The sequence below is a fragment of the Mirounga angustirostris genome, unplaced genomic scaffold (genome assembly GCF_029215605.1).
Source record: "Mirounga angustirostris isolate CCGP_5_RB_7025 unplaced genomic scaffold, mMirAng1.0.hap1 SCAF_6, whole genome shotgun sequence".
NCBI classification, from domain to species: Eukaryota; Metazoa; Chordata; class Mammalia; order Carnivora; family Phocidae; genus Mirounga; species Mirounga angustirostris.
In genome coordinates, this window is record NW_026991714.1 from 75,632,933 (window position 1) to 75,649,890 (window position 16,958).

General features: G+C 44.3%; 1 protein-coding gene across 1 annotated transcript in view; it reads right to left on the reverse strand.

The window, feature by feature from the left end:
• Positions 1-16,958, reverse strand: part of ASAH2 (N-acylsphingosine amidohydrolase 2) — a 93,990-nt gene that overhangs the window by 53,190 nt on the left and 23,842 nt on the right. The window contains exons 2-7 of the mRNA XM_045876191.2: positions 14,923-15,061; positions 11,826-12,024; positions 10,174-10,323; positions 2,988-3,164; positions 1,576-1,703; positions 345-422 (exon numbers count right to left, since the gene is read on the reverse strand). Coding sequence (XP_045732147.1) covers positions 345-422; positions 1,576-1,703; positions 2,988-3,164; positions 10,174-10,323; positions 11,826-12,024; positions 14,923-15,056 — 866 coding nt within the window. The 5' untranslated portion in view covers positions 15,057-15,061. The remainder of the gene's footprint in view (positions 1-344; positions 423-1,575; positions 1,704-2,987; positions 3,165-10,173; positions 10,324-11,825; positions 12,025-14,922; positions 15,062-16,958) is intronic.

Here is a 16,958-nt window from a genome sequence, read left to right on the forward strand (position 1 = left end):
CACACATGAATGCAAATGCCTTCTTTTTGAAGAAAACAAAATCCACATTTTCTTACATATAAAACGGAACTCAAATCCATGCCAAGCTGTAGTTTTGCCTCATCTGCTTCCTTGACGTGCCCTCAATTCTGCTTCCATCACTAGTTTTCCAGGTGAGGAAGTGGGTTCCGGGAGGCTGAGAACCTTGTCCCAGAGTCCATGGCTGGATCCCAAGTCTGGACTCTTAACTACTCAACAGATTCTCAGTACCTGCTGCCACTATTCTAGTCTCTTCTCCCATCACCCCCTCTTCAGGATTCAGGAAAGTTATCCAGACAGAATGAAAAACAAAGTAAACAGAGTACCTGAGAAGGCCCAGTTCAGCTCCATTCAAATCTTCCATTTTTAGGACGACCATTTCTTTGTCGGTATTTGAAGAATACCTAGTCAGCAAAACAAAGAAACTCAGTCACTTCTATGTCAGAGCCTGGCCCTCCTGTGTGACCAGGAGTAGAAGCTGACTCAAAAACCCAAACCAAACACCTTTCCGTAAGCGAGGCGCCCTGACATGGTATATCGTCTTATAAACCACATCCGGGACCTCATTCCTCTGCAAATGCTGTCAGAGTCAGAGGCATCAGGCCAGCCAACTGGAGATGAAATATACATCTCTATGTCATACGCACAATCTTCTATAACATATTCGTATTTCCTACAAAAAAGATTCGCCTTTGAAATTTCTACTTGTATTAAATTTTAATGGAATCTCTTAAAAATAGCAGGGAATATGCAAAATCAAAAACATTCATGACCTGCCGCATAAAGTGGTTCTTTCATGTCCTTTCAAGGGAAATCAGGTTGTTTTCTAAAAATCAACTCCTTTGGAATCTACTAAAAAATACAGAGACAAATGTAAAATGTCAAGTGGTCAAATTGAAACTGAGATACTCGTTTACTATGCCATACTAGTCAAGTGCTTCTCTTCTGTTGCAAACCTGGTTTGGCACTTAAACAAACAAACAAACAAAAAACAACAAAAACTATCTCCCTTAGTTGTTCCATTCAATTATGCTCATTTTATTTCTTGCTCTTCGTTCCAGTTTCTTTAACCTTTTATGTCCTTTCTCTTGCCACATTCTCCCGGACAGAGATGATTTCTTCTGAATGACATAATAAAAAGAGCTATTCATTAATTTAACAAATACATGTGGTGCACATTTTTATCTCCACTTTACAGAAGAAGCTGAGAGCCAATAGATTACGAACAAGTGAATCACCAAAGGTCACACGACTAGGAAGTGATCAAGCTAAGATATGACCAGAGTCGTGCCTGATTCCAAAGCTGAGAGTTCTTCCACCATTCGAACTCACCCCCTAAGCTGGCAAAGAGGCCAGACTTGTGTGCGGGATGGTGCGTGCTCCCACACTCACTTTGGACTTCTGCCACTCTTAAACTCTAAGCATGTTTTACATTTATCTTAGCTTTTAATACTCCTTCAGGATCCTGCCATGTTCCTCGAGGAACAGCTGTGTTCTTAGATTTTGTCGCCGATGGCTAAAGGAAACACATGATCTGATTCCGACAATCCCCCTCACCTGGCCCTCTCTGACTCAGGATTCTGAAGATAAGAAGTGGGGCTTCGGTTGATCTGGGCACCTTCCACAATTCCTTTGTTGATAAAGATTTTGCCTGGTTTCATGTTTTTGTGCGCCATCTCGATGCTCTGTGGGTTAACGAGAGAGAGCACGAGCAAGTTGTGAATTTAGAAATCCTGGTGGGATACAGACTTAGTTGATATAAACAGAAGGGCTCTGTGGACAGTTTCCTTTGTCTCCAAGCTGCCCCTGCCAGGGGATGAGAGCTGGAGAACCGCGTGGCCAGGGTCACTCTCGGGGTGCACAGAGGGCCTCAGGGCTGAGACACTGAATTGCCATGAACTGGGAAACTTGCGCCGATGGGCACCTGAGTGTCCTGGGGCCCCTGCGTCAGGCACCATCCTCAGGTTCAGGCGGCCAAACTGGGAGTGACTCCCCCAACACTGGACCAGGATTTGTTAACATGTAGGGCATTCCCCCCTCCATACCCACTCCGTCCCCCCACCCTCTGAGGCAAAGTTTTTTGAACTTTTCTAACTCAAAACCACAATAAGCAATACATTCTTCATCACAACTTAATATGCATCGACGTCTGTGTCCTAAAACAAAAGTCCACAAGATGAACTACACCCTTACTATGTGTTTGGCAGCATGATATTCTCCAATCTGTTTTGTTTTAGTTCTGTTTTTTCAATGCGTATTGCAACCCATGAGATTGATTTCACGCAGCCAGTCATGAATTGCCAGGCAGAGTCTGGAAAACATTGTTGTAAAGACATGTCTGCCTTTGCCGACTAGATCGCCGGGCTCGGGAGTGGCTTCATGAGAAAAAGCAGAGAGACACTACATCTCGAAGGCAAAGGCATGAAGAGAACGTCAGAAAGGATCCCGTGGGAGTAAATAATAAGCTGAGAGATGAGAAGAGAGGAATAAGAGGCACCCAAGCCAGGGACGGGAGGGGGGCTTGGGGTTCTGGAAGGAGCTCTGTGCTGTCTGCAGCTACCATTGAGGACGTGAGCAATGAGGGTCCGTGTAGCAACAGGATCCTCTGTCATGCTATTTGGGAAATAGGAGGCAAGATTGCAATTATTTGTAATTACTTTTGTTTCCTTGATGGGTTCCTTTTCTAGTGACTTAGCGTGGAGAACAGACCATGTGGGGCCCTCTCGGTTATAAAGGTTTTAAGTGTCCCTTTAGACAACTGCATGAGGCTTCCTGCAGAGAACTGTCCTCTCTCCATCAGTCAGTGCCTCGGAGACCAGAAGCTACATGGGAGTCAGGAACGGAAGCGAGGAAGGAGCGAAGATGCTCGAACCGAGATCCTAGAAGGACTCTCTCCATATCACAGCAAACCGATCCTAAACACTTGTAGGTGAGGGAAAGAACAGCTCCATCTGGGGCTCTGTGCCTACCTTCATGATGCCAGTGACCATGTATTCAAAAGTTCGATTGCTAAACCCTTCACTGGCGATGACAAACATGGTATACTGGAAAAATCCCGCTGGTCCCGAGTGAGTGTGAGTGCCGCTCAGGATGACGTTGTCTCTTCTGTACAGGGAACCATATTTACTCTGCAGTCTGTTCAAGACCTTCAGGAGAAAAGAAAAAAAAAGTTAGAACTAAAAAGGATAACAGAGCAACTCACTCTGGAAAAGGCTCGGGTGAGGCTAATCGCTGATCATATCAATGACGCCCTTCACTCTATGCTTGAGGGTGTCGTCATAGTAACAACATCAACACCAACAGTCTCCACCAAGGCTAACATTTTGTGGATCCTTGCTAGGTCCGAGCACAGGGTTAGGTATTACATGCTTTATGTTATTTTAAAATCTTTATAACAACCCCAAGAGGTAGGTATTTTTAATCTTCTAGCTGAGAACACTGAAGCGAGCAGAAGATAAAGAATGCGCCCACTGATCTAATAAATAGCAGAGCCAAACCCAGATCCGTGTCTCCATAGAACAAGTACGCTTTCCGATTCATTATCCCACACGGAGTATTAGCGCCCGGGCACTGATCTAAGCACTAGGAATATGTGAGGTTCCTACCCTGATGAAGCTTTTATTCTAATGGGGGAGAAATAAGCAAACAAATGAGTGCGTAATGTTATATTATATCATGCAGTGGTGAACGCTATGAAGAAAAATGTTTCTGGGTAGGGAAAAAGAGAGTGATGGGTGTCAGGGAGGAAAACACCTTCTCAAAGATGTTCCCTTTCATCAGAGGCTTAAAATGAAGAGCCCAAGCTGGTCATGCAATATACGGGGGAAGGCATCCCAGGGGCAGTGAACAGAATGTGTAAAGGTCTCTTTATTTCCTCGCAGCCCAGAATGAAGAACTTGACATTGCCTGACACATAGCATCACACTTACTGGTCTGGGGGAAGCCAGCTGCCGTGACCTCAGGACACCCCGGCAGCCCTGTGGGGATGCCCGTGTGGAAACAAGCACAGTGGATGCGCCACCTCAGGCGTCGCAGACCCTTTACCTCGGGCAAGCCTTCCAACCAGCCAGCACATGATTCCAGCCTCACGGCACAGCAGCGTGTCTCACCTCAGTCGGAATCACCCAGCCCACCCCCCTGGGATTCCCGAGCCTCAGAAAGGACAGGCCGAGCTTTGCTTTAAGCCCCTGAGTTTTCCAGATGACTTGTTGTGGAGCAAGAGATCACACACACACACACACACACACACACACACACACACACCCGGGGAGTGTTCACTGTCCATGTCACAGTCCGTGAACATCTCATCATACATGATACCTGTGCTCATGGGGCACAGACACGTCGAGAAAACGACAGGGAGAAATGCCCAATGGTGCTGAGCACTAGTTTCTGATTCTGCTTTAATCAGCTTCAATCTGAAAGTTGGTATTATCGTAGCTTCCTTGGGAAAGATGGTTTGGCTTTTTTTATGCCAAAAATCATTAAAATGGGGCACCTGGGTGGCTCAGTCGTTAAGCGACTGCCTTCGGCTCAGGTCATGATCCTGGAGTCCTGGGATCGAGTCCCGCATCGGGCTCCCTGCTCGGCAGGGAGCCTGCTTCTCCCTCTGACCCTCCTCCCTCTTGTGCTCTCTGTCTCTCATTCTCTCTCTCGCAAATAAATAAATAAAATCTTAAAAAAAAAATCATTAAAATGACCTCACGGGGTGACTCTTGGTTTCAGCTCAGGTCATGATCTCAGGGTCCTGGGATCAAGCCCTGTGTCTGGCTCCAAGTTCAGCAGGGAGCCTGCTTGAAGATAATCTGCTGGCTCGCTCTCTCTCAAATAAATAAATAATTCTTAAAAAAAAAAAAGTGTCAAACGCAGAGCAACCTTCCTTGATGAAAGATACTATCACCGGGCACAATGATGAAAGCTCATTTATGGCAGGGATGGCGAATACCGCTTACTCACGTACCCAGTCCTACTTATTGGTAGTTGCTCTCAGATGCAGGGTGTTGAGAAGGATTCTGAATCTAAACCTGGGCTTAGCAAAAAAGAGGGCCTTTTTTGATTAGCAACACTGTCTACCTTGAGTATACCACAGGCAGCAGTATGTGGATAAACTGTCATGCACACGGAAACCAAAGCCCCCAGTTTGAATTGCTTGCCAGTCTCTGGGGTGTAAATACTCCCACCACAGTCAATTTCAAGCTACCAAAATCTAACAAGGAGCTCACAAAGCTCCTGAACATTTAACAATCAGCCCTCATGAGCTGGTCCAAGCCAGTTCCAACACACTCGTGATACATAAGGGAGTAGCAGGAACTTACATACCATATGCCCGACACGCAATAATACATCCATTTCAACCTCTTCTATTTTAGGTGAAGAGCTACACCACCCTCATCTACTCATGTGGCCATTGAATGGGGAAGACGCTTACAAACCATCTTGCCTTGTTAACCAATCCATGCCCCAAACATGATAGCTAGGTTACCATGTCTGTTTACACAATCCTTTGATGCCAGGCAAATGTGGAAAGGAAATAGGACATGACCAGACTAACACCCTCTAACCAAGTAGCCCACATTCTCCATCCCAAGAAGTTTCCATGTTGCTTCTGTGTGACCTAACTCCAGCCCACATGTTTCATCACTCTTATATGTTCTTCCACACAGTGATGACAACAGTCGTGAGGAAGATGCCTCTGTAAGGAGCAGGTAGAATGATCACTGAAGGGATACCACAAAACTCAACTCAAAGCTCTGTCAAAAGCTAATGTTCTCACAGTTCTGTCACCAAGACAAGAAGGTAGTGGGAAAAAAAAGAACTTCCGGTCAACTTTAGAGGTCCCCTGGCCCTACCCCCATTTTTATTCCCAGAGAACTATAATGTTAGGATTTTAGAATTCAGTGTACTTCTTTGGGTTTACTCAAGAATCAAGTCCTCAAATAGATGTGAATTATGGCTCTCACATTTTGTATCCTAACTACAGATGTTGTATCCTAAACTACGATATTGTATCCTAACAGATATTGTATTCTAAACTACACTCTCCAACGTGAAGTCCGACACATGGGACTTCAAGAAGAAGGAAAGAAAAACTCAATCGTCCAAGGACAATGCCTGCGACTAGCCATTATAATTAGCGTGTTCCCTACATCATGAGAGGAGAGTGTTTGAACAGAGTGAAGAAGTTGAATGTCTAGTGAACAGAGCTGAATGTCTACAGCTCACCCCTCTGTGTTCCATTTCCTATTACTGATGCACCTGAGAACCTGCCATGGAAAGAGCTGGAAAGCCACTCTGTTCTCCTGTCCTGCCTCACTGCTCAGAGATCTTCCCGAACCTTCACTCCATGCTGGAAATTTCATCAATCCTTAAAGCTTAGACTGAGAAGCTGCCTAAAACCAGGTGTTCTAAAAAAGCATAAGAGCGCCTGTTTAGCTACATTTATTTTTCACACCTTCTCTTGGATTAACCTGGGATAGGGAAGTGGGTTCATTTAAAGGCCTTCCCGCTGGGTCTCAGATCGCACGGGGAAGTAAAAATAGGAAGAGATGGAGAAATAGTGGACTGTTGACTTCACAGCCTCTGAAGCCCAACACATTAATCCTCTCTCCCCTCCACACTCCACCCCCAAAGTTCACCTTTGACTCTCCCATTTCTTCTCATGACCCCACCATTTCCCCCATCAGAAGCATGGCCGATGCTCTGGGAGAGTAGTAAGCGTAGTGAGCGTAGGTGCCGGGACCCAGATGCCTGTGTGTGCACCCAGCCCAGGCGCTTCCTGGCTGGCTAGCCGTGTGCAAGTTACTCAATCCCCTGCAACTCGCTTTCCCAATCCGTCAAATGACATAATAATAGCACCTTCCTCCTTCAGTTGTTTGGAGGATTAAATCCATTAATATAGATGAAGCAATTAGTGTGTGACTCAACGTGGGAACTATGCAAGTGTGAGCTTTTATTTCTATTCATTCCCAAATCTCATTAGCATTTAATGTGACCTCCTACTACCATGTAGTCTCGCTGCCACCCCACTGCTTTAAAACCTTTGTGCCAGGCTCACGTGGCATAGGAGAAATTTCCAGGCAAAGTTGAAATCCTTCCTGCCACCCTAGTTTCCCTTTCTAGTTCATTCAGCCTTCCAACGCATTGCAAAACCTCCGTGTATTAAATCTCCTCTGTTTGAAATACCGGGTGTGAGTACCGTTTTCCCAACCGGACCCTCACCGCTAGGGTCTTGACATTAATTTAACAAAGCTGCCAATGTGAGTCCTCACCTCCAGTCTCAGTTTGCATCAAACATCACTGATTAATCATCCTAAAGCAAAATTGGCTTTGTATTACTCCTCCACTCAAAGGTTTTCAAAGAATCCCCATCACTTACAGAAGTAAAAATAAACTGGCATCCCAGGCCCTCTACAATTATGACTAACATACCTTCCAGGTGTATTCCCAATTACAGGCCCATGTGTGTCCTAATAGCAAGAATCCCTGTCCCTTCAAAGGACAGTCTACATTCCTCCCTTGTGTCTCTCTGTGGTCACACCACCTCCTCCGTTTGATAGCTCTCTCTCCCCATGTTAACCATTTAAAATTCTTCCCATTCAGATAAAGAGGATGTGGTGTGTATATATATATATATACATATAATATAAATATGTAATATTCTATTATATACATGTATATAATACACCATTATATGTGTGTATATATACATATGCATATGTATATATGTATATATATACACCATATATTCCATTATATTTATAATATCCCATTACACATATATAATGGAATATTACCCAGCCGTAAGAAAATGCAATCTTGCCATCTGCAACAATATGGATGGATCTAGAGAGTATAATACTCAGCGAAATAAGTCAGAGAAAGACGGATACTATATGATCTCACCCATAGGTGGAATCTAAGAAATGAAACAAATGAACACAGAGAAGAAAAGAGACAAACCAAAAAAACAGACTCCTAACTATAGACACCAAACAGAGGGTCACCAGAGGGGGAGGGGCGAAACAGGTGAAGGGGATGAAGAGCACACTCATCATGATGAGCACCAAGTCATGGAGAGAATTGCTGAATCAGTGTATGTTAGTCCTGATGATAATATAAGTGTACTGTTAACTATGCTGACATTAAAAGAAAATAAGCTTCTGCCCATTGGAATGTCACACCCATTATGAAATTATTCCCGACTTTGCAGTCCCCTTGTGGTGGTGGTTTTAAACCACTGTGTGCCCACAGGTTCCTCACTAACCCTCCCTTTCAGAGGGCATGCTTTGCTTTCCCATCCCTGGGTGTGAACTGGACTTGGTGACTCGATTCCAATAGACAGAATGGGCTAGAAGTGCAACTTCTGAGCCGGGTTAGGAGAGGCACCATGGTTTCTCCCCTGCTCTTTCTCTTGGTCACTCACTCTGGGGAGAGCAGCTGTTTGGAGCCACGAAGGACAGTGACCATTAAATGTCCAGTATTCAGGAAAGTGGGGAATGGAGGCCTTCTGTCAGCACCACGCAGGTGAATCATCTTGGAAGTGGATTAATCAAGTCTTCCAATGATGGCAGCCTCTGCCAACAGCTTGATTTCAAGACACCCTAAGCTGGAACCACCCGGCTAAGCCAGTCCTGATTTCCTGACCAACAGAATGTGAGATGATGTTTCCTCTTTTACGCCACTGTATTCTGGGGCTATTTGTTACTCAGTAATAGATAACTAACACACCACCGTACTTTACTCCAGTGAATTATAGTTACTGTGTTTTTCTATTACAGCCCTTCCTCCTCTCCCCAGCTGGGTAGTGAGCTCATAGGAAATGTGAATTACGACTCACTTGGTTATGTGCCCCCTGAAGTGACCAGCAAAGTACCATGCAAAAAGTAGGTGGTCAATGCATTTTTCCCTCCATGGTAATAGAATCATGTCACTTTTAAGAATGTGGGCTCTGGTATCAGGCATACATGTGTTCAGGACCCAGCTCTACCATTTGCTAACTGTGTGAATTTGGGAAAGTTCCTCACCTTTTCTAAGACTCCATTACTTTATCCATCAAGTGGGGATAACAACAAACACACCTCATAGTTTTGTTGTAAGTGTAGGAGTGGGGAGAACATGTAATCCCTTGCTCCTTCGGTGTCCAGAGATGGAGGAGGCTTCCACTCCCCTCTTGGGAAGCGACATTGGAAAAATGTTTCGAGGCCCCCTTGTCATCCCTGTCACTAGCCACTTCACACCACAGGAAGAACAGTGTTTAATAGAGGCTGATAGAACATGACACTGAATAGTGGACATTTAATGGTCTCTGTCCTGGGTGCTCCAGACTTTCTGTTTCCTCACCTTCATTAATATGTGAGCAGACATTAAAAGAGTACATTCTCTTTCTGTGACCTGATCCCATGCAGAAAATACAACTCAGTCATGCCCAAGAAACTGGCTTAGAAAGACAGACCTGGAAGGCCATGCTCATCACCCTATTTCTCCCTCTCTCTCTGTGCATCTTACTGCTGCCTGCCCAGGACACAAGGGCTCCCTTCTGCTAAACCCAACCTTCCCCACAGAGGGGGTAACATGGTCTCAATTTGGGGAAAATCACAGAAGAGCCCGCCATAGCCTACAATAGAGCTTAAAGAGTAAATAACATTGTATTATTTTTAAATTTTATTATGGAAATTTTCAAACACATACAAAAATAATCAGAATAGTATAATGAGACCCCCATCTCCCTCTCAACCCAACTTCAGCCATTTATGGCCGACCTCATTTCGATGTTGTGTTTTACTTCTCATCTGGCTCCTTGCATCTCAACTGTCTAAAAACTTGATTAGTAAGTAATTGGAGCTCTCAGACTTCTAACAAGGAGGATTAAATAAGAGAATGTATGTGAAGGTTGCCTCAAACATAATAAGCTTGCAAAACACATTAACAGTAACAATGACAATGAGCCATCAGCAGAACTGAGAGCAAGTTTGATCAAGATGACCAAGACTGGAATTACATGCTAGCCGATTATGTGAAGGCTTGTCAAGAGCTTATAATATGGAGGGCAGTAGAAACTCACTGGATGAGAAGCCAGGAGGGCTTAGTTACTGTCACATTCACTCCCAGACCTTTTCTTTTAAATCATGTCATTTCATTGTCACCTCAGCCACTTACCTCAAGCCTGAGTCGTTGGGATACCATGCCTATGTCAATGCTGACAAACACCACTCGATTTGACCCATCGGGCTCCGCCATGATGAAAGCACGGCTGTACAGCCTCGTCAGAATGCCCCGTGCATTCTGGCCAGTCTTACTGTAGCCCATCTAGGGAGGAAGAGAGAGAGAGTCAGAGCCCGTCTGCCTCACTCCCCTGCCACCAGAACCGGATACAACCACACAAGAAGAGACCACTTAGGAAAGGCGAGGTAAAACACAATCCACAGGACACTGTGGCTCTGTGTGGGATAATAATATGTGTTTTCAAGAAGCAAGCCAACATCAGGAAAGAGACTTTACTCTTCTGTGTGGAAAAATGCAGAGTAGCTCTCAGTTTGGCAGGAGCCATTCACAGGCCTATGGGCAAGGAAGGGGTTGGCTTGGCTCCGGAATTTTGTTACCATGTCACAGACCTTCGAGGGGTTTCTGTTCTTTTCTCCTGCCCGAGGTGCTACTGAAGGAAGTACTTCCCCTACCATCATCCCACATTCCCAGAACATCCTAAATACTGAAGGCTCCCTCCCTTTGGTTGTTTGGTGTGTAATGTTCTTTCTTTTCCTGAAGAAAATGAAAACTAACGATGTACTATATGGTGACTAACATAACATAACAAAACAAAATAGAATAAAATAAAATAAAATAAGAAAATGGTTTCTTTATGATTCAATAGTCTCTACTGAGGGCACCTCATGCTGGCTTTTACCTTGTTGACTGTCCCTCAGCTAAGTCAGGCCAAATGTACCTATCACAATCCCCCTTGTCACCTTGTCATAAAGCCTACCCATGAAGTCTTCAGAATGCCCCTTCTACTGCTTGCTTTACCCCTCATAGGAGTGTTCACTTAGGGTTCGCTTTCCAGAGCTACTTCTCAGAACAGACAGTAGGGAATAACTCCCAGACTCTAAAGATTATTTGGTAGGAAGGAGAAAATCTCATCAAACAACCTCACGTTCTAGCTTCCTAGAGAAGGGTGGATATGAATGAATACATCCACCATCACAACCAAGAAGTTGCATGCCCGCATCTAATAGGCCACACCGGACCCACAGAAGCCTTTTCCTTGGCTTACACAGTGTTGGCCCAGGCTAGTTTCCAGTTTTAACTAGAGTTGCCTATATTTTCCAACTGAGAGATTTAGAGCCTCAGATCTCTGATCCAGAGATTTTCCAGCTTCTCTTGAAAAAACTTTAAGATAGGGCAGCCCTACATGGCAATAATTGCTAAAGCCATGCACTTTCCAGTTATACCTCCCACTTCCCACTGTCCCCCAAACTGAGGATTCACTAGACACTTATCAGCTTACACTGGCCTGCTTCCATCATTTATGGTACCCTGTTGTCTGTGAGTTTGCCAGGCCTGCCACTTCCATTCATAAAAAATGGCCAATTGGCTTTACATAGGAGTTGCAGTTGAACACATGGTCCCTCTTTATAGTACAATAATCATAGTGTTAGACAGCAGTGAAATCAATGAAAAAGTGAGAAAAAGAAGAAGAAGGAGGAGGAGGAGAAGGAGAAAATGATGATGATGTAATAGTCAGGAATAAGTGTAGGATGCGAGTAATAACAATACTTGCTTCATTCTCTCCAAGGAGCCCATGATTTACCTACCAAGTTGATATCTGCTACTTGTCCTGTGCAGTCAGCTCGCCCAACACCAATATGGTAGCCACTAAAGTTCTGAAAGAGAGGAGGCTCTGGGGTGCTAATCACAGGAGGTGCCTGGGTGGTTGTAGAGCCACTGGTGATTGTCGAGCCTTGACTGGCTGTGGAGCTCTGGGTGGCCGGGGAGCTCTGGGTGGACGGAAAACTGGAATCTAAAAACAGAATAAAATATTTAAGGAACAACATTTCAGTCCACTTATTTGTTGGCATCAATTAGAACACACAGGTTCAGGTTCCTAAGGAAAAATCTTTATATATTCTCTTATATTTAAAATATATGGTAAAGGGGCACCTGGGTGGCTAAGTTGGTTAAGCATCTGCCTTCGGCTCAGGTCATGATCCCAGGGTCCTGGGATGGAGTCCGACATCATGTTTCCAGTTCAGTAGGGAATCTGCTTCTCCCTCTCCCTCTGCCCCTACCCCCACCCTGCTCATGCTCGCTCTCAAATAAATAAATAAAAAATTTTTTAAAATTAAATAAATAAATAAAATATATGGTAAGAAACATCTCAGGAACTTGTTGAATATAATAATCCTAAGGAGGATTTTTCTCTTGACTTAGAGATACTTCCACCTAATAATCAAGGTCTGCGTTAAACGTCCTTCAACGTCTCATCACAAGCCATTCCTTGTCAAACTCATGGCCCTGAACTCACTCCCCCTGCAGGTCTCCTCTAGCCAAACAAGCCAGGTTCCAGGTTTCCTGGCACACAGCCTACTAAATCTAGCCTCCAGGGATTTGTCTCCACCCTTCTCTCCATCCAGAGACCTTATTGCTCTCTGGTCCACCAACCAAGCTCCACAACTCCCTTCTGAGTTGGTTCATTTCCATCACACTCAGTGGCAGCTCAACCCTCACATCCAGGGATGCCACCCCCACTGTGTCTACACTGCCCCCTCTTCCCCAACCTTCTCAAATCTTTTATTCAGGATGCAAACTAGATCACTGTGTGCTCTACATAGTTCCACCTTATTTTACTCATATCACCATCTGCGTATGTGCGTGTACACACACATGTCCTATGTGATCACACACACACACACACACACACATACACAAGTATGAAGGGAGGCAGAATGGCATAGAGTCTACACGAGCAGGTACCAGAACCAAACAGCCTGGGTTTGAAAACTGACTCTACCCCCTACTAGCTGAACAAACCACTTACCCTGTTCTACCCCGATTATTCCCATCTATACAATGGAGGTAATAGTACTCTACTCCCTAGGGTTGTTTTGAACAATAAATATGTTCATACATATTAAAAATTTAGAATAATTGTCGGCATATAGCTTTGGTTCTATTTACATATTGAGATATCCTATATATGCTTGTTATTTGTTTGTTTGTTTCCACCCCAGACAACAGCCAGGGTTGCCCAGGTGACAGATGTCACTGTCACAGTTATTAGTGCTCAGACAGTACTTAGTCAAGAGATTGGCTGCTGACTCCCCTGGGATCCTAGAATTTGGGGGCCAAAGAAAAGCTAGAGATCACCTAGACTGATCTCGTCAGTTTTATATATAAGAAAACTGAAACCCAGAGAAATGATGTAACCACAATTTCGGGGACAACACGAGATGAACCAGGTGCATAGCCCAGATCCTCTGACTCAGAATCTGATGCTCTTTCATCCATATTCGACGTGTCATTAGAATCCATATTTTCTCAACCGTAAGCCTCCATTTTCTATAAGACATCAATTATTGCCAGGAAGGAGGCAGGCTCTTTTACCTTATTGATACCCACGTAGGAATGGGGTGCCAACTAAAGCCAAACCAGGTCCAATGGCCAAGGGTGATTTCTTTAGGACCTCAGAGTCGCAGGTTCTATATCCGGAAAATGGTACTAAGACTAGCACCTACCTTTATAGAAGCTTTATGAGAATTAAGAGGGAAAAGTATGTAGACCCTTGACCATAGCACTTGACACAAAGCAACCTCTCAACAAACAGCAACTCCTACTATGAGAATAGTTACCATAACTGTTGATCACCTCCCTGAGTCTCAGCCTCTGGATTCTCTAACTTTAAGAGCTAAAACTAAGGAAGTCCTATGGATCCTTTCCTTTCTAGCAGTCCATGCCCCTGCTCTGCACACTGCTGGCACAGAGGATCTCTGTCCCTCTTGAGGGAATTCAAAGCGCAGGGTCATGGTAGAGAATACATTGGAAAGAAGAGGCCCACAAGAGAGAAAACTGAGGTGAAAAAAATCGGGCTCCTTCTCTGTTTCATCTAAAGCCAGCCCTCTCTTTACTTCAGTCAAAGCCTTCAACCCCCACCTGTCTTCTCTACTTATTTACCAGTATATGACCCACCACCAAAGTAGGGCTCCATCAAAGACCCAGGGGGCCAATATTGCCTGTAATATAGCCTACATTGTTCTCCAAGACTAAATTTATTCCCAACATTAAAAAAAATATCAGGAGATGCCTAAATCATCCATTCCAGCTTCTCTTGAAAACCCTGGAGATCTGCATCCATGTGACACCATGACAACCCACACCCCTCAAGAGGGGCTGTGGACCCTGCTCCCCCCACCCAGACCACCTCCCCACTCCACCTCATTTACAGAACTTGAGTGGCCCTCTTAAGAATCTGAGTTCAATGCCCCCTTCTCTAAAGCTTTCCACAGACTAATTGATATTCAGTGGGTCTTTCATTCTCCTTTTGTCCCCAAGGGAAGATGATGCCTGAGAAAAGGCAAAGAGAAAGAGAGGAGACTTAGGGCAAATGTTCACATTCCTTGGCCTTGAAGAAATCTGAACTGGGCTTAGGTCAGTGGAAAAGTGAAAGATGAATAAGCGCATGTCAGAATGCCTGTCAACCGACTCTTTGTGGGCAAAGGTAAGCTTGATAAAAACTGCTATCGATGCAGAAAGGGCAATTAATGTAAAGGTTAGATGGCCATCCCAGGCAGCTTACGTATACGTTCAACTGTGCTGTTATCGGCATTATCAGCAGACACTGTTCTTTGCCTTGGCGTCCCCGGTGATCAAGAAATTTCCCACAGGCTAGGAAGAGCATCCAAGAGAGCCCCTGACAACTTGCCTTTGTGATTTTCAATGGTCCCACTGGTGATAAACAGGAGGCTGAGAAGGGCTACCGTGACAGCGGTCATCAATACTAGGATGAAGATCAGGAATGTCTCTAACGTGGAGAAGGTGCGTTTGGCCATCTCTCCTGAGGAAAAGCAGAAATGGAAGAGGTGGAAGAAGACAGAATCGCAAATTAAAACATATATGCTTTGAGCTTCCCAAGCCTAAGGTGTCTTGGTTCTTCCATACGAATAGACTATACCAGGGACAGCAAGTACAGAGCATACCTGCCACTGCTTCCCTATCCCAAGCCATGGCAGACAAGACCAATCAATTACAGCACTCTTTGGTGAGCTCACATGTGGTTTCCAAACCCTTCTTGGTAGACTAGCACAAATGATGGGTGGTGGCTTTTAGAATGAGCCACCACACATCATTTGGCATTAGCAAGGAAGCCAAAATCTATTTGTATTCCTTGGCTGCATCATACTGCTTTCATTTATGGTGATGATGTTATCTGTACACAGGTCGAGGTTGGAGCACTTCTGTCAATAGGGATGATTGTGCTTGGTTAAGACTGTCCTCTATGGCCATGGCCTAAGGAAAACTACCTTGTCTACAAGGAAGTGAAACACACAATTTTGGCCTTTAAACTCCATTTGCTAACCTCCAGTTAATACCTAATGAGAAAACAATATGGAAGAGGGGGTGGCATCTCTGGTCTCAAGCCAGGCATTAAGAAAATCTCCCTCTTCCATCATCAGAAGGATCCCACATATTTTGTAGACACTGTCAGAGGATGAGGACAAAGACAATGCCCCTGTGTTCTACAAAAGCAGAAAATATCCTTACAGATTCCTTTAGATATTTCAGGAGTAGGAGTCATCATCACTCAGAGAGACTATAGATGCTAAAAATCCACATAATGTACCAGGAGAAGGTATAACATGGTAGTTAAAAATTGGATTCTGCCTTCTGACTCCAGAGTCCAAATCTCATTTCTGCCACTTACTGGGCAACCTTGGGAAATCCTCCCCAACACTGAGCCTCAGTTTCCCTATCTATAAATAAGGATGTGATGATGATAATTTTAGTACCCATCTTATAGAGTTCTTATAAAAATGAGATGACAGTAATAATTCTTTCATCCCATAGAACACAGTAGGTGTTCAAAATGTTTGCATTTATCACTAGGTTGCAAAACAGCAGGCTCTGCTCCTCACTGTCCTCAAAGGGAGTTTATATGAAACAAGCATTAAAGAATTATTGGAATCACAGGTAGGAACTTCAGAGCCCATTTTCTTAACCCATACTTCAGGATGCCAGAACAATGAGACGGGATTAGAGTCCTAGGGCTTGCCTCCAAGATGGGTAATATGGGGCTCAGATGCTACTACCCCCAAGAGTTATAAATTGGCTACAAACAAGTGTGCTTAGCCTGGCCCAATTTTTTGTTTCAATTTGATTTAGTTGACAAGATAGAAGAGCTTACAGTTCATCTGTAAAAAGAGAGTCTCCATTTACAAATCTAAACCCTCAAGTTTTCTTTCAAAATATTTCATAAACCATGACAACACTGAGTCAGCATTCCTACATGCCAGGAGTCTGGTAGAACTTAGTAGTTGCTGTTCCTTTAGATGGGGCATGCATTCTCCACCCACCACAGACTCTTCCCGGTGGATCTTTTCCATCTAAGTTACTACCTGGTCTTTGCAGTTATTTTATTTTGCAATCCCCGGACCACAGTTTAAAAATCAGTCTAACAGCAAACACTTCAGAGATAGGGCTAAACTGGAAGGGGACAAAGAGACTGGCACATCTTCCCAAATTTCTTGGATATTAGCACACTTTCCTCATCCATTTATCACCATCATAATCGCTCTTACCGCTACCATCAAGGACAACTTCAAATTTAAAGCAAATTAGTTCCAATCTTGGTCCCAATATTCACTGTCAGCCCTCAGGAGTCAGGAAACACATCTAAGATATGCTTCTGAAATTTTGATGATCCAGCTGAGTTTACCAGTCCTGCACCAAGAGAA